At 39.4% G+C, this 23,615-nt stretch overlaps 1 protein-coding gene across 1 annotated transcript in view; it reads right to left on the reverse strand.

Annotated features, from left to right (window-relative positions):
- Positions 1-1,398: 1,398 nt before the first annotated feature.
- The window catches only part of Ylpm1 (YLP motif containing 1), a 68,052-nt gene continuing 45,835 nt past the window's right edge, over positions 1,399-23,615 (reverse strand). Inside the window, 10 exon segments of the mRNA XM_052739285.1 lie at positions 1,399-1,765; positions 2,056-2,237; positions 7,325-7,455; positions 13,031-13,082; positions 16,073-16,153; positions 20,580-20,663; positions 21,118-21,201; positions 21,283-21,459; positions 21,877-21,996; positions 22,307-22,369. Of these exon segments, the coding sequence (XP_052595245.1) occupies positions 2,091-2,237; positions 7,325-7,455; positions 13,031-13,082; positions 16,073-16,153; positions 20,580-20,663; positions 21,118-21,201; positions 21,283-21,459; positions 21,877-21,996; positions 22,307-22,369 (939 nt within the window). The 3' untranslated portion in view covers positions 1,399-1,765; positions 2,056-2,090.

Here is a 23,615-nt window from a genome sequence, read left to right on the forward strand (position 1 = left end):
AGGTTAAGAGTCACTGAAGAGCAAAGAGGCCCGCTTTCCTTCCCAAGCAGGGAACATACTTCACAAGTCTTGCTTTGGTGAGAAAAGCCGGGGTAGGGGTGGGGTGGTCTAAGAAGTACCAAATAAGTCTGTACAAACAATCCGATTTGATTATCTTGCCCTCTTATCTTTTTCCAATATAATAAAGGTGGCTGATATGGATCAGTAGGTAGAAATGTGTTACAGGCCCTAGCCACCAAAATAGCTTATTAAATACTACAAACAGTGGAAATCATTTAATGAAGCAAATTATACATTCAATATTAACTTGTTAATGAACCTAGTCTTTTAGGCTTAAACATTCAGAATTTCAAGGAAGATATTAAAGTACAGGAAGTTGTTGTGTTATTAAACCCAAAGTGATACTCCTAAACTGTTAGAAAATATTAGCTCTAGGCACAGTATTCAATGTAGGTCGAAAAACTAGGAGATTTTCATCCAGGACACAATGCTGAGGTCTTCAGTGAACATGTTCACAAGTTGCTTAACTGGCTTACAAACTAGACATGATTTTTGAGGAAGAAAGTTCATCCCATCTTCCTTCATGATAGAAAATGACTTGATTTTCAGCCTGAAAGAAGGAAAGAGAGCCCCCTTTCTGTATTCAAAGAAGAATGCTATCTGGGTTTTAGCTCTGCTTTTGACTCTGGTTGGGATTATCCACAAGAGACAAAATTCTATGCAGACCAAGCTTTTCAATAATGAGCAATCTGGCAAGAACCTGCAAAGGGAGCTGGGAGGCTCAAGGGCTGCTTGCCAGAGGGCTGTGCAGGTCCATGCTTCTCCTTTCCCTCCGTCCTGACTTCAAAAGCCACAATTCAAGCTCAAAGTAAGGCAACAGCTTGCGGTCTGTGGCGTAACAGTTCTGTTCACCTGTATTCAAAACCAGCTAAGGAAAAAGAAAACAAAACAAAACACACACACACACACACACACACACACACACACACACACACACACAAAAAAAAAAAAAAAAAAAAAAAAAAAAAACCAAACATAAAATAGCACAAAGAGGAAGGAAGAATAGAGATAATACCTTACTTCCCCTTTTCTTCCCCTAAAAAAGTCACAGAAGAGACATGCCCTGGGGAACTGATGGATATTTTGACTTGACCTCTGTTAGTCTTTACGACACGAAGAAAAACAATTCAGCTATAAAGCAAAGTTGAATATTCTCATTATTACTGAACCTTGAGTTTTACAATGTGCCACCAAACAGCTGTGCTAATTACTCAATAGGAAAGAGGTTCCGGAGTGTTCAGCAAGCAGGTAATCAGGACACACTTCATTTAAATAGCAATAAAAACAAATTTAAGAAATAAGAGAAAAGGGCCCATGCTGTACAGCCCATGAATCTCATTGGCTTTATCGTGAAAGTTTATTGTTTTTAATCCTAGTACAATCAGCTACCAGTTACATACAGTAAAAAACCAAAAACAGCCACAAAGCAATGATGATAGTCTGTGACAGTGTACAGTGGAGGAAATATTCTGTTGGAATCCTCCAGTGGATCCCCACCTGACTTCAGCAGTTAAGTTAATCCTCCCTCTCCAAATTAGTTTAAAAGAAAAATTAATGTCTTGCTTGGGTACAGCAAGATTCTAAAATTTCTTGGGGATACTGGAGAACTTTTAAAAATGAAACTGGTAGGAACAAAACAAAATTGAAACGTGGAAACAAGAAGTTTCATGAGGCCTTGGCTTCAGGTCACCTCAAAGCGAACCACCTGGAAAGAAGAGAAACTGAGGTCACTCCAGGAATGGGGACACAGAAGACTCAGCAGACTGCAGTATCTATCCTAGCCCAACTCCATCCTCCTCACGAACACAGACTCCAAAGTCTCTTATAAGGCTTACAAAAACCTGCTTTCTTTTCTAATGTTCTTACTGCAAATGTTAGTAGTAGTACATACTTACTTGTTCAGAACTAGAAAAGTGATTTTTAGTAAAGCATGCTGTCCTCAGTATTTCTGAAGCAACTACACAATAGGCTATTTACATAGCTGGGTACCCTTACCTTAGAGGGATAACGCTCCATTCAAAAACTAAGTCTCATATATATTTGGTTCGATTGAGGGCTTTTTCAGCCAGGTGACCACTTTCATCTGTGATCTTCTCCCAATCAGTCTGTCCGACCACAAAACCTATGGCCCTTTTCCTATCTGCATCCTTCTTTTCTTCTAGGTCTGCCCATCTCACCTAAAGAGAAAAAAGCATTAGTCTGGGTTGTCTGAAAGGAGGGAGGGAACCCCAAAGGTGCCCACTTTGAATAATTTAGTGGGTAGATTAACAGACTTAAAATTACAAGTAAAAAAAAAAAACTCTACCAGAGTGATCTTCTCAAAATACCTTCGTGTGATGCTCATCTGTTTCAAACTTTCCCTAACTATAAGACAAAGCCCTACCACTAAGGCCTCTTGCTGTGTCCTGTCAGCTCCATGGCATTTTGACATGAGCAATATACTTTCTTCTAGTTCTCACTTTACAGCTCTGAGCCCTGTCTACCTAGCATCAGTCTAGACATTCTTCCCCACTTTATCCTCTGCAATTAATCATTACTTCCCTAGGTTTGTCTGGAATTTAACATACCTATTTTTGAATTTCCATATTGCAGGATGGCTATCCATTTACAGAAATATATACTATATATGAACTTTAAACAACTTAAACTTTATCTCTGTACAATAACTATTTCTTGAAATTTAATCAGAGAAAAAAACCAGTGGACTAGTAATGCCATTTTCATTCATAAACTACCAGAGATCATTGCTTCAAATGTTACTATGGCATGATTTCAACTGCAGATATATGGGTTCAGGAATATTCCCTATTGGTACTTAAAAAAAAAAAAAAAAGGTGGATTTATAAGTTGTTAAAATACATGCATCTATCTCATATTCTGTAAGAGCAAAAATATTTAAGATTATGATACTGTTACTTGTATTGTACACATAGTACCAAAGCATATACTATATTTTAATATGCTGTATTTTAAATATAGTTTGTGATTTATTATGTCCTAAATACAGAGCACTGGAACTCTGTTCTTTACACTGGACACAGAAATGCATTACTACTTTAAGGTACACTGACTTTCCTTTCTGACATCTGCAAGACTGACTGAAATGACTAGACTTCTAACATCTGCTCAGAGGGAAGATACAGTAATAGCAGGGAAGCGGATTAACACTTGAGTCTTTTTAAAAAATGATTTATGTATTTTTATTTTATGTGCATTGGTGTTTCGCCTGCATGTATGTCTGTGTAAGGGTATTGGATCCCCTGGAGCTGGAGTTAAACAGACAGTTGTGAGCTGTTATGTGAGTGCTGGGAATTGAATACGGGTCCTCTAGAAGAGCAATCAGTACTCTTAACTGTTGAACCATCTCTCCAGGCCCCAACATTTGACTCATTTTTATTTCCACTTTTGTTGTGCATGTATACACAAGTGTGGTATGTGTGCATACATGTGCACTGGTGTACACATACCTGTGAGTGTGGAGGCTAGCAGCTGATCTCTGGTGTTTCCTCTATTGTTCTCCACCTTATATATTGAGGCAGAATCTCAGACTTGTACCAAGAGATCTAAGAGTCCATCAGCACAGTTAGCCAGCTTGCTCTGGGATTCCTTGTCCTCATATGCTGGGATTACAGGCAGGCCACCACACTCACCTGACTTCTGGTCCTCACACTTGTATGGCAAGCATTTTACTCACCAGGCCATCTCCCTAGTCCCACACTTGATTCTTAACTAGTTTATTCTTGAGCCAAATATAAGTGACCTGGGAATACACATTATGGTTGCACCAAATAACATACATGCTCCAACATGGAAGCAGTTTCATCAGGTTTTAATAGGCATAGAACAAAAGTAAACTGTAAATTTTTCAGATATACTGGTGGGAATTAACTGTAGAATATTTAACAAATATGGCTTTCTCCTCTTCCCTGGGAACTTCAAACACCCATCAAGATATTTCTCTTCTTTTTTAGTAGTATTGGAGATTGAACCCAGGGCCCACTACATGTTAGTTAAGTCTCTTATTATTGACTTATGTCCAAAAAATACGTACTATGATTAACTCATACATACTCTTAGTTTCGTTTAGGATCAAGGGCACAGATTTTATTGTGATGTTGTTAGTGCTAAGGATAGATAGACAGACATTCAGTGACCACTGAACAAAGAAAAGGTTAACTCAGCTCACAGTAAATTTAAATACCCAGAGCATCCTCAATAGTTAAGTACAGAGTAACTGTATCCAGCTAGTTAAAAACATTCTTCTAAAGATTTATTTGTTTTCTATGCTGTGAATGAGTGTTTTGCCTATGCACCTCACGCGTGCAATATCTCTGGCCAGAAGAGGGCATCAGATTCCCTGGAACTGGAATTAAGACAGTTCTAAGTTACTATGTGGCTGCTGGGAACCCAACCTGGGTCCTCTTCAAGAGCAGCAAGTGCTCTTAACTGCTGAGCCATCCCTCTAGCCCTACATTTCTGAAGCTGGATTTTAGACTCTAAAACTTTAAAACTTAGATAAAATGTAATTTTTATGTTTCTGCCCTGAGTTCCTGCCCTGACTTCCCTCAATGATGGAGTGTGACCTGAGAGCTGTAAGAGGAAAGTTCCGCCCTTTCTTCCCCAAATTGCTTTGTCTGTGGTATTTTATCACAGCATTAGAAATACTAACTAGACAGTGGGTAAAAGTGTCTGCCTTGAAGTCTAACCATCTGCACGTGGCTTCTGGAGCCTATGTAAAGGTGAAAGAGCAGAACCAAGTCCACAAACTTGTTTTCTGATCTAGATGCGCACACACACATGTACACACAGAGTGGCATGTATACATATACATGACACACAGACATAATCAAATTAAAAAATGAAACACTGATTTAGCATCAATGACTGATTTTTTAAAAAATCTTTTTATCGCTGGGGGTGGTGGATTTCTGGGTTTGAGGCCATCTTGGTCTAGAGTGAGTTCCAGAACAGTCAGGGCTACACAGAGAAACCTTGTCTTGAAAAACCCAAACCCAAACCAAACCAAACCGAACAAACAAAAAAGGCAGAAAACTTGTCATTATTATTAGTGCTCGTGTGAAAGCATGAACGCATGCAGAGGCACGCACAAGTCCCAGCATGTAAGTGAGGGTCAGAGGACAACGTGTGCGTTTTGTCATTCCACTTCCACGCTGGGTTCTGGGGATCAAACCCAGGTCATCAGGCTTGCATCACTGGATGGCTGTCTTGATGGTCAATGACTGTGATTGTTTTGTTTCCCCACTTCAGTTTTTTTGAGTCAGGGTTTCTCCGTGTAACTGCCCTGGTTGTCCTAGAACTCACTCTGTAGATCCACCCGCTTCTGCCTCCCAAGGCATGAGCCACCACTGCCTGGCTATGACCACAATTTTTAAAGAGAAAAGTTAATACTTTGAAACTACTGTATTTCACACACATCTCTAATGAAACTTATCCACTTAATGTTGGCTATTCATTATTAGACATTCACAGACCTTACAAGTTTCAGAATTAATAAATGAATATGAAAATACAAAAAATAGCCAGGTGGTGGCAGTGCACGTCTTTAATCCCAGCACTTGGGAGGCAGAGCCAGGCGGATCTTTGTGAGTTCGAGGTCAGCCGGTCTACAGAGTGAGAACCAGGGAAGGCGCAAAGCTACACAGAAAAACCCTGTCTTGAAAAACAAAAAAAAAAAAAACAAAAAAAAAAGAAAGAAAAGAAAATAAAATACAAAAAATAAACAACTTCAGCCAGAAATTGTTTCTTAAATGTCCGACTTCCTTCTAATTTTCCTAAAGGTACTTTTAAGATTTATACCACCATGTCTTTTTTTGGGGGAGGGGGCATTTAACTGTTAAAAAAAATTGTACTAGGTGAGAGGGTAGGTGGGATGGGGATGTGAGAGATGGAGGCGTGGAGGAAGAGGAAACTGCACTTGGGATGTACTGAAAACAGAAAATCACACAGAAAATCTTCACTAACTCAGAGGTTTGAGGGACATGTGTTTCATTCACTGCCATTCATTCTTTTTTTTTTTTTTTTTTTTTTTTTGGTTTTTCTGTGTAGCTTTGCGCCTTTCCTGGAACTCACTTGGTAGTCCAGGCTGGCCTCGAACTCACAGAGATCCGCCTGGCTCTGCCTCCCGAGTGCTGGGATTAAAGGCGTGCGCCACCACCGCCCGGCCATTCACATTCTTCTAAGAAAGTAAAACTACTTGAAGATCGATCACTTTCTAGCTCTTTAAAGTTGGACTGTAACTCCCAGGTCACGTCCCAAGGACAGCCACTCCTGCTATTCTCTGTGTCTGGAGAGACTGGGTCCCATTCTGCAGCCCAGGCTGGTCTCAAATCATGGACAATCTTCCTGCCTTTATCCGTTCCCAAGGTGCCAAGATTGCAGAGATCCACCACCATGCCTAACTTGAGCCAATTCTACTTTGGTTGGCCTCAGTCTGAAGTCCTCGCATGTGGCTGGGCATAGGTGAAGGCCATTAATGGGATTTCCCTTTCCCATCCCCTCAAACCACACAGACAAGAGTGGGTTTACTGTATATCTGCAGTACTTGAACTTTTTTGGTTTCCCAGGATAGAGCTATCCTGGAACTCACTATGTAGACCAGGCTGCCTCAAGCTCACAGAAATTCACCTGCCTCTGCCTTTTTCAATGATGGGATTAAAAGTGCACCATCATACCTCACTTGTCTGCAGTGTATCAATAAGCTTTGAAATATGGATTCTTTGAAATAACAGACACCACGACAATAATCTACTAATATTTTTATCTCATACTACAATACTGTCTCAATATTTAAACACTAAGAAAATTAATCTAAAAGAAATACAAAGAGGGCTTAGAGAGCTAACTCAGGAGTTAAGAGCACTTGCTGCTCTTACAGAGAAACCAGATTTGATCTTGCAAATATAGGGCAGCTTATATATATCTGTAACTCCACTTCCAGGAGAGCCGATATTCCTTCTGGTCTCTGCAGGCACCAGGCATGCATATGGTATATATAATATACATGTAGGTTAACCATACCAATAAAATAAAAATAAATAAACTTTCAAAAACGGACTCATCTGTGCTGAACAGACAGCACCTGTAATTGAAACGCGTTTTGTTTTTACTGGGAGCTAGAGACTGATCTTGGGTCCGCATACTTGCATGACAAGCACTTTATTAAAGGACAGGCATTTCTCCGTCCCCACCTTCCTAAAATCCAAATGCTACTTGGATGAGCCTTCCTGTTTCAGCGGTCTCTTACCCTTTTCTTGCCGGGCTCGGAAGCACGAGTTTCATAGTCATCAGGGAGCTGAAGGTAATCCTCCATTCTGCTGGCTATCGCCTCCCAGTCACGCTTCCGTTTAGTGCCGGTCCTCAAGCCGTCCAACTTGTCTGAGGGACAAACACAGAGCCACAGCATTAGGAGTGTGTGACTCTGTACACAACACACAAAGGAAAAGGAGGGCTGGATTGTCTCCAATGGGCACATCCACATTTTTCAATGCAGCATCATTTTCAGATCCAAACTATCTTCTTGGCTAAGAAAATATCAAATTTTATGTGATTCTCACGGTCTGTTTGGTGTTTGTCTTGGATAATATTTATACTTCGATGCTTTTAGCAATAAATATGGGTGAGGCAAGAAAAGACCCTCCCATCCTCCCACCCTCAGAAAAAAAAAATCACACTTAAGCTCTCATGTTCTAAAAAGAAAAACAAAACAAACAAAAAACAGGTCTCTTTAAAAACAATTATTGCTTTTTTAACACAGTGTTAATATAACTCAGTTGATCTACAATGATGTGTGATACTGTATCATATGAAAATCAGATAGCAAAAGATCATGTTTAAGGATGTGTTTTGATTTTTGGCTAAGAGCACTCATGAGTTAATATTTATGAGTAAGACAACTATATGAGACATCCTCTTTCTTTGCATATACTGTTAAGTACTGTTGACCACCCTTGTACTCTGAGTACACTGTAAAGTACTGCTGACCACCCTTGTACTCTGAATACACTGTAAAGTACTGCTGACCACCCTTGTACTCTGAGTACACTGTAAAGTACTGCTGACCAACCCTTGTACTCTGAGTACACTGTTAAGTACTGTTGACCACCCTTGTACTCTGAGTACACTGTAAAGTACTGCTGACCACCCTTGTACTCTGAGTACACTGTAAAGTACTGCTGACCACCCTTGTACTCTGAGTACACTGTAAAGTACTGCTGACCACCCTTGTACTCTGAGTACACTGTAAAGTACTCTTAACCACTTTGTATTCTGAGTACACTGTAAAGTACTGCTGACCACCTTTGTACTTTGAGTACACTGTAAAGTACTGTTAACCACTTTGTACTCTGAGTACACTGTAAAGTACCGCTGGCCACCTTTGTACTTTGAGTATACTGTAAAGTACTGTTAACCACTTTGTACTTTGAGTACACTGTAAAGTACTGCTGACCACCCTTGTACTCTGAGTACACTGTAAAGTACTGCTGACCACCCTTGTACTCTGAGTACACTGTAAAGTACTCTTAACCACTTTGTACTCTGAGTACACTGTAAAGTACCGCTGACCACCTTTGTACTTTGAGTATACTGTAAAGTACTGTTAACCACTTTGTACTCTGAGTACACTGTAAAGTACCGCTGACCACCTTTGTACTTTGAGTATACTGTAAAGTACTGTTAACCACTTTGTACTCTGAGTACACTGTAAAGTACCGCTGACCACCTTTGTACTTTGAGTATACTGTAAAGTACTGTTAACCACTTTGTACTCTGAGTACACTGTAAAGTACCGCTGACCACCTTTGTACTTTGAGTATACTGTAAAGTACTGTTAACCACTTTGTACTTTGAGTACACTGTAAAGTACTGCTGACCACCTTTCTACTTTGAGTATACTGTAAAGTACTGTTGACTCACCATGCTAAAGACTGGTATGTCAGCCCAAGTGACCAGATCTGGTATTTCTTTCTTAATCTTAAATCTGAAAGGAGCTGGTCTCCCAATAGCTCACAATTATCAAATAAACAGCACATCCAGAAATTATGAGAGATGAGGTTAGGTGTATTAAATAATACACAATGAAAATGGGGTGTCCTTTTTTATTGTTAATACTGATTCTGAATACAAATGTGGAATATTATAAGTTATATACATTTGAGCTCCAGTGAAGCGCCTGCATCCTCTGAAGTTATCTAAACACACTATTGTTAAAGTGGGCTAATAAAGGAAAGTTTAACTGCTTCGGAAACACGTAACAAACATTCACCCCATAAAGGATGCAGAATGTGGACACTAGAGATCTTTAAGGCACCAGGTGGAGAGAGTTTGACATGGCACGTGCAATGGAAGCAGTGGCGAGGGGAAGAAGTTACGCTTTCTCATATACAAACTCCACACAACTAACTGGACACAATCTTTACGAAGCCACAAAGACTTTGCATAATTGGCAAAGGGTTTAGTTCTCATACTCTTCCCTCACAAAAGCAATCATCATTGAAAACTCAGTAATGTAAATGACAACAGTTTACAAAACTAAGACAATTGTTTCAACAAAATTTCCCTGAGATAGGCTCCCCAGAACCAATCTTCTACCTCTTCTGTTGATAAAATGCTGTCCAAATGGCTCTACAGATGGCCATACTATACAGAACCCTTGGCTACATAGGGACACAATACATGGTACCAGATAACCCATGACGTCCCGTAAGTAGTAAGATGGACTTTAGTTCAAGACCTTAGACATGCAGTGTCTTACCAGAGAGTAGGAAGCTCCAGTATACTCAAATAAATTTCAAGGATTTCCAAACTTAGAATCATTGCTTTTCATGAACATACTCTGAAGGGAAAGTTTCACATTTCAATCCTAACAAGAGAGCACGGCCAGGCAGTGCTGCAGAAAGGCAGGTGGAAATTACTAGACTATTTCTTTGTCCACTAGGTAATGCCAGGAAGTATAGATCATGTGTTCTGTATTTGCAACCCGAAGCCCCGAAGCCGGCATTTCTGGTCAGAGCACCCTTATTTGAAGTATTTGATTTGAAATTTTATTGTGCAAGCATGTTTAAAGTTTCTTTTGAGTGCTGAAGAAAGGCTGAACACTCATCCACACGAATACTGGAATCCCAAACATTGGGTGGCACACAATAAGGGAAGAGGAGTCTGAGTGTTGGTTACAGAAGAAAGGCAGGTGGCCCAATCAGTGCACTCACACATTAGAGGCCTGGGTTGCAAAAGATGAAGTTTTAAGAGGATGAAGTTTTGATCCAACTTGGTTGGTTACAGAATTTACCACATCTTTGAAACACTGCATGTTACTATAGCACAACAGAAAAATTCCAGAGATACATCTATATATCTCCTAAATGTAAATGGTATCTGAAAATTTGTCCAAGGTGAATATATAAGAGTTCTGTGCCTATACAAGTAACAATTACATCTTAACTGTGAAAAGATGATTCAGTCTGTCTGATGAGTAGAAGGCTAAAATACAACTCCTAAGTACAGACAAGTGACATGAAGATGACAAAATCAGAGTGCTTTATAAGGAGAAACCATTAGATGACAACAGTCTCGAATATTCTAAGTTGTACAAGTGTGAGAAACTAAAATCACATCACTGGACTTGAAGTAGCTTCAGTACTAAACCCCAGCAGATGTGTGTAAAACCCAGCTCTTGTATTACCACGTCTATCTCCCAGTTAGGAAAGAGCTGGTCAGGCAGCTGTCAATCACATGTAATACCATGCCAGATACAGCTCAGGCCAGTGACTGTTTTAAATTGATGCTGCTTCTGATTTAACAGACACAAGCTGACCTGTACATTAAGCACACATCAAGATTCTGCAATGAATTCTGGTCAGTTGTTTGGAAGAGTACAGAAGTATTTTCTTACTGGAAGACTCATCTATGAACCAAAACCCCTCAGCTCCAGTTTTCAGATTTTTCAGCTCAATATGCAATACAGGTAAAGCTTATTATGCTTCCACCTCAGCACAATCATGTTTCTAAGAGAAATTTAAGAATGTTGGTAGAGTACTCGGGAAAGTAAACTGCGTCTGGAAACCAAACATCAAATTTGATGAGATATGAAAGGCAACATAAATAGGCTAATTTTCAGATGCTCCTTCCTCATGAGTTAGAAGAGAATCTTCAATTGGCCCAATGGGTCAATCTCAAAGGAGTAAACACTTTGATAAAGTTTACACTCAATTTTCCTTCTTCTGAGGCTGCATTAACTTTCAAGACAATCCAGGGGTTCCAGATGCCAGGTCCTTAGAAAAACATCATTGTCACTCCTTTTATATCACGTAAAAATTTCCCTGTCTAGATTCATTACCAGACTATTCGTGCCATTACTGAGAAGATTTATGAGAAATTCATTTCTGTAATTCACTTTAAAACTGACACACTGTATAAGACACATTTCTGAGAAATAAATAATAGGCAAGTCATATTTCCCAGAAATCAATACAAACATTAATAACATTTTTCTCGAATAGTCATCATGGCTATGTTCCATTTTCTTTTCTCCTCTAAAACTAGAAAGGAAAATAGAAAATGGGATGGCTCGTTTTTTTTTTAAAAAGGACAAGCCCAGATCATGTATTATATAACACCTCAGAAGAACGTTTGCTAAACTATGTGTCATTCTTATAATCCCCTTATTTTTATGATCACTCTTTGCCACTGAAGGCCAACACTAAAGCACCAGCAGAAACAAATGCTCTTCTAGTCTTACAGGGGTACTGGAAAGGACAGCGCTTAAACAGGGCTAACCTAATGCAAAAGAAGCAAAATTAAGACATCACCCTTTAAAAAAGTAAGCTGTGGTTACTATTTTCTTAACTATTTAACTGCATTTAAGCAAAAAAGTGCTTATGGTATGTGTAAGGAGAGAGCTGACTAGTGTAAAATTTCTCAGAGGAAAGATTTGTAGAAGATTATGCCAATAAACTACAATTTTCACTTGACACATGCTAAAATTATTTTTAGGTTTTATAGCAAGCACCTATTGCAATAAAACAACACTACTACAGTTTGTGAGCTTATTTTTTAAGACACAACCTAGTAAAGACCCACTGCTATCTCTAACCCAAGTGAGCCATGCAAGTCTGTGTACAATTCACATGACCTAAGCAGCAAAAGTGCTGAGTGGCCCAACTACATCTAGGGACTTAGGATGCTGAGATGGTTGCTTGGTTCTGGAGTAACAGTACATCATGGAGAGAAAAACTGAGAGTCACTTTTCCTAATCAGTAAGTCCCCGCATGGTTCCTTACATTTGTATTGACGCACCTTAATTGACATGTTAAATTGGTCTCTTTAAGTTTTTTTACAGTATCACACTAAAATACCGAAGGAATCCATTTAATACATACAATTTTTTTACTTGACTAAATCAGGCAACTCTAAGGTTTGATTTAAACAATCATTTAAACCGGTTTACCTTGTACCTTGGTATTAAAAACAGCCTGAAGGAAAATTTAAACGGAGTCTCCTTAAATATTTCAATTATGTATTTACTTCTCTCAACACAGAAATTCAAATTTATTACACAAGATATCTTCTTTTTAATTACTTTTTAAAACTCTAATATTTATTAGAATTATTACCAAAATACTCACAAAGCTCAACTTTGGGTTATAGGCAAAAATACTCTTCTAAAAAAGAAATGTTAGGAGCACATTTCTGATTAATACTAAAAAAAAAAATGTCAGACGTGACAGTATGTTATTATGCCTATCAAATATTTCTAATTATTCTAAAAACTCCCAATGATATCAAAGCATTTTTTTTTTTTGTATTTACTCTGTCACAGTAGTCAAGGCAAAGCTAGTGAAATGACTGAAGGATGTGAGCACAAGTTTCTGGCCCCTGACTCTGTGCAGTGCAGAGCTCTATGACCATGACCATCAGGTAGCACATATAAAAACAGGAAAAAGGAAATACCCACCTAGCTTTGCCTCAGAAGTGTCCATCTCCCATTTGCTTTTCGGAATGTAACCCTAAATCGTACACAGAGAGAAGCTCGAAGGGTTAGAAAGAGACACATACATGCATAACACGTTTGAATTGGAAAAGCATTAAAACTGGGAATGGATTCAGTTTCCACTCACTAGTTATAAATATATCCTTATGGAAAACACAACTTGATTATCCTTGAAGAAAGTTAAGTGACCAAATTCACCAAACTTCACTGCACATTTCAGAGCAGTCACCAGGACGGGATCATGAAGGCACTTTGAGGCAGGTACAGTTGAGGACTCAACTGTAGCCTCTATTCCAGATGTACAGCAATTATGGCAAGAATGTACAGCTAGTTACTCGGCCAGGATCAGTATCATTCAGAAAATTTATAAGCTAGCTAGGTTACTTTCTAAGTACAACTGCTATTCTCAAGTAATTGAAGCCATGATGTCCAAGAGTGTTCTTCAAGACAGTCACTTGATATTCCAGTGTCATTTTAAGTACTTAGGAAAGGAAAACTGGTATTTGAACCCAACTACCCCATTATGAAGTTCACACTCATTTTGAAAATGACTCAATCCATGTACCAGTAAGATCTTACAAAGGCTAATTTTATTGAATCAACCAGAGCAGTTCTCTTTCACCAGATGAAAATGAAATTATTTCTGATAGCTTCTAATATTACGTTTTACTATTATGTGATAAACCAGATATTACCACAGGCAATTTATAGCTTACATAAGGTAACTGAGTAATTTATTTTAAACAAACTCGCCAAACATTTCCCAATGTCCCAGGGTGCCTACAACTACGTGGTAATCCCCTCCGTTTATTCCATGTCATTTATCACGAATCCCCTTTTTCTTTATTTGGACTGTGGTTTCCGATTAGATCCTATTATACAGAAATGTTAATATTAGGACCTAGTGAACAAGACAAATTCACCAAAGGTATTTGTCTTTACGAGTCATCTCTGCTGTTGAGAATGTTCAAGGTCATAGAGCAGACTGCCACACAGCTGCCTTGGAAACACAGTGGAGACATCGTAACAATCTCTACAGGAGAGTTCACTTGAGCATCTTACTCCAGGAAACCTTTGCATTTATACATTGCTAGTCTTTATGCAGAACTAGGAATTACTAGGTAGTATTTCAAATTATAAATTACATCATCTTTTTCAAAAACACTTAGATCAAATCAAGAAAAAGCTGTGCTGATGTGATGGTGTTAAGTGTTAAATACTGAGGAAATTAGCACAAGTGTTATCTCAAAACCCACCTAAAGCCTTAAGCATCCCTGGAATAGTATACTTATAGATTCTGAATCATATGGACTAGGTTTGCAGAAGCACTAAAGGCAGGACTCTATCTCACCAGTAATCCCTAATGATTTTTTTTACCTAAGAAAAGCTTGGATTTCATCCAGTACAGAACTGAAAATGCAAAGCTTACTGAGAATTTCATTAAAGTGGTCTGAATGACACGAAACTCACTCATATCACCTTGGTTAATATTCTTCAGTAATCTTTTACCCTTGGGATAGATTCCAAGAGTAAAAGAGCTGGATTCTACAATGTGAATGGGTTAAAGAATCTTTAGATTAAAGTAAAGAAGTATACTCATTCCCTGCTGCTGGAACCATCCTGGTCATCCTTAAACCTGTCATCCTTTACTTCTTAAAGTGGCAGGCCACATGGAAACAAAAGAGAGTCCAGCAGAGTATAATTTTAAGGCTTCCTTGCCAGTTCTCTGATGGAAAACTAGTGTTACAGTGTGTTTCCCTTTAAAAACTAACTGTACGTATAATTAAAAGCTCCAAGTTGACTACATTTAAGCAAGCGAGATGAAGCATATCCTGGAGTTTTACTGCCACAAGATGGAGCTTCCAAAAGCTAATAACACTGTGGATTTCTCAATCACTTTCTAGTACAGGCTACAAGTAGCTAGTGAAATTATTCACTGTTATCCAGAACAGTGTGGATCTTCAAGTAAATTTTCTGCTCACATTTTAGAGTATGTATGTCAAAATGCAACCTGATTAAGAAAAATAAGACTATTAAAAAAGATACTGAGACTCAATTACCATTAACTTTAAAGCTTATCTTTTAATACACATTTAAAAAAAATCTAGGAATATAGAGGTCGACACCAATGCTATATAAACACAGATTCTATCAAGAGTCATCTACGTCACACATGGTTTGAAGAGACCACTCCTTGTAGACTATGTTTTAGGGGACAGGAATCAGGGATCTCTGTTTGTACATTTTCATTAAGAGAAGTATGAGAAGCAACTTAGCAAGAGCTGAAATGTCAAATAAAGCAAGTAATATCATGGATTTAAAAAGCAATACTATCCAAAGGCATTGTTAATCTCCGTACCTCATTAGCCAACACTAAAATGTCAGTAATTTTATAGGTTTCATTTCTTGAGTGACAGGGTAAGGCAAACATCTCCAGAGGTGTAATCAAAAGCATTTACAGGAGGTACACACAACTTTAAACTCACATTATTTTCTCATCAGCCTTGGTATTCCATTGCCTACACAGTCATTTTTGCCATCACTTAACAAGAACAAATCCAGCAGCCAGTGGCAGCCCTTCGCCTCTTCATTCAATAAGTTCTTCTGCCTCAGGGGACAGAACCCAATTTTGAGATCTTATAGCAAAGAAGAGACAAGTATACATATACTGGGTAGGCTATTCCACATACCTGCTGGAATGGGAAAAAATGCCCTTTTATGTGTCATTTACTTTCTTGAAAAGCATCCTCTCTTACAACCACCCACGGCTAGATGAGTACAAAGATGAGTTTCTTAGTACTCTGTTAAATTTTTCTTTTAACAACACAGAGCTTTTTTGGACTAGGGAAAAATAAAAAGAATCCAAAGTCTCCATAAAGATGGTTATGGAAACTTTTACTGTAAAAAGTGTATCAACACCAGTAATCTAACTACAGATCTGAATATAAACACTCCTTAAGAATAACAAAGAGACACTTTGCTCAAAGTGGTTGGTCTGTCTCCTACCAGTTCGCTTTCCTCTTCTTCTGCATCTTTCTTTTCATCCTTCTGTTCTTCAATATTTGCATCAAAATCTTCCATCTCTACCTACAACACGCCAATAATCATTTTCTAAACAGGATGCATTAGCATTTCAGAAAATGTTGACTCACTAAGATCTGCAGTAAGCCCACGGCAACACAGGCTTTCCTCTGTCACATACCACGTGAATTCTAACACCCTGAACTTTGAAGTGGGACTAAAAGAAAACAGAAGGATATTCATGGAATTTTCATCTTTATTCCTGTAAAGTTAGGCAAAATCTTTTACTCCAAGGAGATGGGTCACACTTTTTTTAATACTCAAAGAGATTATAGACTTTTAAAAACTTTCTTTTTGTTTTTTTGAGACAGGGTTTCTCTGTGTAACAGTCCTGGCTGTCCTGGAACTTACTTTGTAGACAGGCTGGCCTCGAACTCACTGAGACCCACCTGCCTCTGCCTCCTAAGTGCTGGGATTAAAGGCGAGTGCCACTGATGCCTGGCAACTTTTAAAAACTATTTTTTTTTTTTTTTGGGAGCGGGGAGGTTTCGAGACAGGGTTTCTCTGTGTAGTTTTGGAGCCTGTCCTGGAACTCACTCTGTAGACCAGGCTGGCCTCGAACTCACAGAGATCCGCCTGGCTCTGCCTCCCGAGTGCTGGGATTAAAGGTGTGCGCCACCACCGCCCAGGGACTTTTAAAAACTTTTAACACATATTTCTCTAATCAAATTTCCAAAGACGAGAAATGGTGGGGGAGGACAATAACAAACGAGAGAGCACGGAGATGTGAGACTTAGAAGGTAAAAGGATGGAAGAACAGACTAAGGTGCCGGTGGGAAACCATCAAAACTGGCATAAGGAAGAACAACAGATTACTGTTTCCAACAGGGTGGTTCCTCCTAAAAGGACAGAGGATACTAGAAGAGGAGCATAGCCAGGAATTCTGGCTACACCAACATGGCATGTTTTGGGGAGACTTCAGAAAATAATCACAGAAAGAATTTAAAGCACTCCATTCAAAACTGTTAACTCTTTTTTTTTTCTTTTTTTGGACAGGATCTGGCTCTGTAGACCAGGCTGGCCTCAAACTAAGTGCTGGGATTAAAAGTGTGTGCCATCAGGCCTCATCAAAATTGTTACTTTTAAGGTAGTGATATAGCACATGCAAGTCTTTATAAGGTACATAACAGGCAATCTAAGAATTTAGTATGGGCATAAACTGGCAATCTCAGAAATAGGTTGTTTATATGTGCAAAGTAAAAACTGAGCTAAGGCTGGGCAGTGGTGGTGCATGCCTTTAATTCCAGCACTTGGGAGGTAGAGGCAGTTGGATCTCTGAGTTTGAGGCCAGCCTGGTCTACAGAGTGAGTTTCAGCACAGCCAGGGTTACATAGAGAAACCCTGTCTTGAAAAACAAAACAAACAAACAAACAAAACCCTGAGCTAAGGATAGAGCCCTACGTGATTTCTTAAGGTCTGGAAAGGATGAGTTGGAAAGTGACTGTGCTGAGGTGACACAGAGATAACTGAAAGCCACAGTATGACTCATGAAAGCCAAGAAAAAAAGAAAAAAAAAAAAAGAGTGTTTTTAGGAGGTGGCATGGTCAACTCTATCACATGTGGCTATAAATTTGGCCAACAGGAGAGTGTCTGCTCCCAAGACACAGATAAAAACAGCACCATTCAAAGAACAAGGTCAAACAAAACAGAAGTGTATAAGTGACTGAGACAGAAATTCTCTCCTTTAATGATGAAGACTTGCTTCCACCCAACTAATCACTACCATTAAGAGTTAGCAATGAGTGAAAATGTATTGGAGAAAAAGAAATTAACAGACACTTATAGATTACTTATTACAAATGGAAAAAAGTAGAAAAACTCACTAGATATGACCCTGGTGCCAAGGTTTAGACCAATGCCTAAATCACAACGAGGTAAACTGGCATCTCAAAGGATATGAACCAAATGTGATACACTGAGACACCTAAGTCGTGTGGTATTCCTGCCCAAGTTTTGTTCAGGTTTACACACTGATTTGTTCGTTCATTTAGTCATTCACTTGTGTGTGAACAAATGCATGTGCCCACTGCCCTGGCACACAGAAGAATGTCAGAGAGTCTGCAGGAGTTAGTTCCCCTACTATGCCTTTACCCACTCAGCCATCTCCCCTGCTACTTAATTTAAACCTAAACTAATAGGAATAGACAACCCAAACTGATGGGCACTCAACGGAACAACTGGTCTATATGCACAAAAATTCTGTTGTTGTTGTTGTTTTTTTATGGTAGGCTAAGAAATTACTTTTTATAATGTCAGTCTGAACCTGGGATCTTCTTTTAACTTTTCTTTATGTGTATGGGTTATTTACCCGCATATGTGTCTGTGTATCACTTGTGCACACTGAGAAGACCAGAAGAGGGCATAGGATCCCCTAGGACTAGAGTTGTAGATGGCTGTAAGCCACCACATGGGTACCGGGAATTGAACCTGTGCCCTCTAGAAGAGCAGCCAGTGCTCTGAGCCACTGAGCCATCTCTCCAGGCCCTACAATATTAAAATAAATAAACAAACAAACAAATAAATACAAACAGCAGGTATACGTGCGTGTATGCTTCAATGTGTGTGTGTGTGTGTGTGTGTGTGTGTGTGTGTGTGTGTGTGTGTGTGTGTTCATGTGTGCAGGTCAGAGTTTACGGCAGGCATCTTCCTCTGATCTCTACTTTTTTCCCCTTTCTTGGTTTGGTTTTCTAGATAGGGTTTCTCTGTGTAACCCTGGCTGCCATGGAACGCAATCTACAGACCAGGCTGGCCTCTGCCTCCACAGGGGCAGAGAATTCAAGGTGTATGACACCTTATTTTTTGAGATAGGGTTTCTCACTGAACCTAGAGCTCACTGATTTAGACTGGTTAGCCACTGAGCCCAGGGATTCCGCCCCCCCCTTTGGTTTTTCGAGACAGAGTTTCTCTGTGTAGTTTTGGTGTCTGTCTTGGATCTCGCTCTGTAGATCAGGCTGGCCTCGAACTCACAGAGATCCACTTGCCTCTGCCTCTCGAGTGCTGGGATTAAAGGTGTGTACTACCATCACCCAGCCCCTAGGTATTTCTCTTATATTCCCCTTCCAAAGTACTGGGATTACAGGCAAGGGCCAATGTGTCCAGTGCTTATATGAGTGTTAGGAATCAAAATTCAGGTCACATGCTTTCATGGCAAGCACTTTATTAAATGAGCCATTTTTCCAATTATAAAAGGTTATAAAGGGGTTGGGGATTTAGCTTAGTGGTAGAGCGCTTGCCTAGCAAGCGCAAGGCCCTGGGTTCGGTCTTCAGCTCCAGAAAAAGAAAAAAAAAAAGGTTATAAAAGCTGGGCACGGCGGTGCATGCCTTCTCTTGAGTTCCACGCCAGACAGGGCCATACAATGGCCTTGTTTCATCCCATCCAAAAAGGTGCTATAAAGGACAGGACAGGTAATGAAATCTAAATATAGACTATTTTTAAGCTACCTCAAGGAAATTCAGAGGCTAAATTAAGGAACTGGCTGTGGGGTATGGCCTAGGAGCAAAGCAGAATTAAATAAATTTTTTTTTTTTTTTTTTTTTTGGTTTTTCGAGACAGGGTTTCTCTGTAGTTTTGCGCCTGTCCTGGAACTCACTTGGTAGCCCAGGCTGGCCTCGAACTCACAGAGATCCGCCTGGCTCTGCCTCCCGAGTGCTGGGATTAAAGGCGTGCGCCACCACCGCCCGGCAGAATTAAATAAATTTAAAAAAATTTTTTTAGGAAATTTATTTTACTTAATATAGGATCATATCAATGTTAACTTTTTTTTTTTTTCCTTCTTGGTTTTTTGAGACAGGGTCTCTCTATGTAGCTCTGACTGTACTGGAACTCACTTTGAATTTTGATTTTTTTTTTTTTTTTTTTTTGGTTTTTCGAGACAGGGTTTCTCTGTGTAGCTTTGCGCCTTTCCTGGGACTCACTTGGTAGCCCAGGCTGGCCTCGAACTCACAGAGATCCGCCTGGCTCTGCCTCCCGAGTGCTGGGATTAAAGGCGTGCGCCACCACCGCCCGGTTTGGAACTCACTTTGTAGACCAGGCTGACCTTGAATTTACAGAGATCTGCCTGCCTTTGCTTCCCAAGTACTGAGATTAAAGGTGTGCGCTATCAGCCTGGCTAATATTAACTTTCTTAAATTTTATAATTAGCTAAATATATTAGAAAATGTCCTTCTTCTTAGAAGATAGCCATCAATATACTTAGGGGTGATGGACTAAGGTTTTTCAACTTAACTCTCATATGATTCTACAGTAATGGTATATATAATAATGTTACTAAGTATTTATTAACAATCGGATTAGTCGAGATCATTCAAAGGTATATACATGCTCTTACATTGCTCATGTAACTTTTCTGGAAGTTTAAAACTTTCAAAGTGAAGAAGGTGAAAAACGTGCTGCTTAATCTTAACTGCATTTGAGGAAAAGATGCACACTTACTTCTTCTATTGCAGCGTCTTGTAGCAAGGAACGAATGTCTAGACGCATCATGTGACGAGGTGCAGTTTCCCAATGATCAGCCATCTATTGAGATATTCGGAAAGTTACCTCAGACAACTACTCCAATAAAGACCAAATCAGCTGTCAAGATAAATGCGATTAATGCTACAACCTGAACAGGCTAGTTCTGAGAAGAGCTAGGCAACCCCTTCCAGTTAAAACACAGAAAAGAGGCCAGTCCTTAAATTTCAGCACTCGGGAGGCAGAGGCAGGTAGATCTCTGCAAGTTCAAGGCCAGCCTGGTCTACAGAGCAAGTTCCAGGATGGGTTCCAAAAGCTACACAGAGAAACCCTGTCTCTAAAAACCAAAAATCAACAAATAAATAAATTTTTAAAATGCAGAAAAGAAAGCATTTATTGAAGCAGATAGAAAAGACATTCAGAAAAAAAAATGAGGTAATGAGTTTAAGACAACACTGCTGATACTGAAAGAATGATGTTTGGGGTACTCCGGCACCCTAAGTTTCTGAAAAATCACCTTATTTATTTCTTTAAGCTTTCTTCCATGAATATTTCTCTTGCCACAAGTCTGGTTATCAACACTCATTTCAGCCAAATACACCTAAACAGAAATAAGTGATGAGTAGGTCGAGAGACTCAAAAATCAAACTCAAAGTGCTTCAAAAGTTCTTTAAGACCATACCTCAAAACCCTTGGTTTTTGCTGCACTCCAAAACTGGTCAAAATGTCTAACTCTGTCATTGATAGCATCCAGAATGATGAAAGGGAAAAAACCATCATCCAGAGTCTTTTTGAACGTTTTGAACATGCTGGTGCGGTAAGTCTCCTCCATCTCAGCTTCATATTCATATTCCATCACCTAAGATCCCACAGAAAAATGGGAGTTAGCAAAAGGAAGGAACCAGCCTCAGCCTGGTTAACACCGAGATAAGGATGACTTTACATCCTTCACACCTAAGTACCAAAGCTGGTGTCCAGAAGACAGGAAGTGATCATCTTCAAAAAACCTGCACCTCAAGCCAGGTGTGGCAGTGCACACCTTGAATGCCTGCAGGTGATGCAGGCAGATCCTTGTGAGTTTGAGGCCAACCTGGTCTAACCTGGTCTACTAGGCAAATTCCAGGCCAGCCAGGGCTACACAGTTAAGATCCTGCCTCAAAAACAATAAACCAACCCTGTCTCAAAAAACAAAATAAACAAAACTAACAACCCCATCTCTCCCTCAACCTATTTTCCTTAAAATCCCACCAACAGGTCTAGGAGAATTACATCATACCTTCTTTTTCACTTTCTTTCCAGAATCTGGATCTTTTTCTTCTTTTTCTACTTCAGTGATGAAATAATCATCTAGACTTAAAACCCTGGGTGCAGGTCCTCCAAATTCTACTTCCTTATCCTAAAAATACAACAGTCATGAAGATTTAAAAAAAAAAAAAAAAAAAAAAAAAAGTGAACCAAATTGATGAACACACTAAAGTTTCCACTTGTGGCTAAATAAAGTAAAATAAAAATTTCTGGTTGTTTTAAATCAAGCAGAGGCAAAATTATTTGTCTAAATGGATAAAAACAACTTCTAAGGAAAAAAATCTACTAAAGATCTATGGGCCTCTACAAATGATCAAATGGGAGATACTTGTACAAATAACATACTGCCCACTAACACAAGCAACTCACTTTTTACTTTTTTTTTGCTTTCTCATACTCACCCGGATAAGTTTGGCAACATGTGTCTTTCCACTGCCAGGCAATCCTCTCATTATCACAACAATCTGAAACACAAGGAGGAGGAGGAGGGGGAGTTTGTTTTGTGTAGGGTTGGGGATGTAGCTCAGGTGGCTCAGTTTCTGTATGCCTCTCTAGCATACAGAAGTCCCTGAGTGCCATCTCAGTATTATGGCAAATGCCTTGAATCCCAGCACTCAGGTGGTAATTGAAAAAGGTCAGAAGAACAAGGTCATCCTTGGATACACAGGGACTCTAAGGTTAGCCTGTTAGACCTGAGACCTTGTCTCAACACAGACAAAGCAAAACAAAACAGAACAAAGGAAATGAATAAGTACGTGAAACAAACTATTGAAAAATCAATGGCCCAAAGAAATCAGAAAATATTCTGACGGGAATAAAAATAAAGGCACATACCACAGCTCATGGAGTAAAACTAAGCAAATGTTTGAAGGGAAATTGTAAGTGTAAATGTCTATATCAAGGAAGATTTAGGGGCTGGAGAGATGGCTAAGCTGGGATTTTAGGCCTGCTAGTACACTCAGTTATCGGACACTTCAAAAACAAAAACAAAACACCTCTCTTTAAAACACGTTTCTGCAATTTGAGAAATGGCTTAGCAGTTAAGAGCACTGGCTTCAGTTCCCAGCACCCACATGGTGGCTCACAACTGGCTGGCTGTAACTCCAGTCCCAGGGGTTCCAACATCCTCTTCTGACCTCTGTGGGCACCAGGCACACATGTGGTGTACATACATACATGCAGACAAAACTTATCACACAAAATTAAATAAAATCTCTTAAAACATTAAGAAAAAAGATCTAACATTGAAAAACCTACTTTTCTGCCTAAACCACTGCAAAAAGAGCAAGCTAAAATGAACAAAACAGAAGGAAGGTAACAAAGATCAGACCAGATATTAAGGAAATAGGGAACACTTTAGGGCTTGGATATGTCACGTGCTCCTCAACAGTACAGGTGCTAGAAACGTGGTCTCCAGTCTAGCAGGGTGGAAATAATGGAGCTTTTATCAGGTGGGGATTAGTGGGAAGTTAATTAAGTCACTTGGGGTTATTCTTGAGGGACCCTGGACACCTTCCTTGATAGTGCAATGGTATAAATTGTAAGCCTGATCCTTGAATCTCTCTGGCTTCCTGTCTCACACATGTTCCCACCATGATACATCCTCTATGTTTTGATGCAACAAGAAAGCCCTCACCATAGCCCAGCAAATTCTGATGCTGAACTCTTGCATCTCCTACACTGTGGGATACATAAACATCTTTTCCTTAT

Source organism: Peromyscus californicus, unplaced genomic scaffold (genome assembly GCF_007827085.1).
Source record: "Peromyscus californicus insignis strain IS unplaced genomic scaffold, ASM782708v3 Scaffold_15__1_contigs__length_86483966, whole genome shotgun sequence".
Taxonomy (NCBI): Eukaryota; Metazoa; Chordata; class Mammalia; order Rodentia; family Cricetidae; genus Peromyscus; species Peromyscus californicus.